The 448-nt window shown below is 78.8% G+C and overlaps 1 protein-coding gene across 2 annotated transcripts in view; it reads left to right on the forward strand.

Moving 5' to 3' along the window:
* Nucleotides 1–6: 6 nt before the first annotated feature.
* TXNDC11 (thioredoxin domain containing 11) overlaps nucleotides 7–448 on the forward strand; it is a 30779-nt gene continuing 30337 nt past the window's right edge. For both annotated transcript variants that reach the window (XM_014936319.1, XM_014936320.1), the window contains exon 1: nucleotides 7–188. In XM_014936319.1, coding sequence (XP_014791805.1) covers nucleotides 43–188 — 146 coding nt within the window. In that variant the 5' untranslated portion in view covers nucleotides 7–42. The remainder of the gene's footprint in view (nucleotides 189–448) is intronic.

The following is a 448-nucleotide window of genomic DNA, read 5'->3' on the forward strand; positions in this document are numbered from 1 at the left end:
CGGCCCGGTGGCCCGCGCCCCTCCCCGCCCCGGCCGGGGGCCATGTCGTTATGCGGCGGCTCCGGCCCTGCCGCTGCCCCTCGGCCGCGGCTTCGCGCCGCCCAAATGGCGCGGCGGCCCGAGCTGCTGTGCGGCGCTGCCATCGTGCTGGGCTGCGCCTTCCTCGTCGCCCTTAAAGTCACCTGCAGGTAATGGCGGGGGCCGGGCGGGACCGGGGCACGCGGGGCTCGGCCCGGGAGAAGCGGCCGCCGGGGCCCTCCCGGCGCGCGACGCCTTTGAGCCCGCTCTGGCTCTGGCGCCTCTCCCCGCGCTCTATGGCCGGGCTCCCTCAGGGGCCGGGGCGGCCTCAGGAGCGGCCGTTCCCGGGGCAGGGGACGGACATCTCCCTCCCGGGCCCCACGGCACGCGATCCCCATGGCAACCGCGGCCCTTCGCCTGCCGTGGGGGG

The sequence above is a fragment of the Calidris pugnax genome, unplaced genomic scaffold, assembly GCF_001431845.1.
Source record: "Calidris pugnax isolate Ruff unplaced genomic scaffold, ASM143184v1 scaffold17, whole genome shotgun sequence".
NCBI classification, from domain to species: domain Eukaryota; kingdom Metazoa; phylum Chordata; class Aves; order Charadriiformes; family Scolopacidae; genus Calidris; species Calidris pugnax.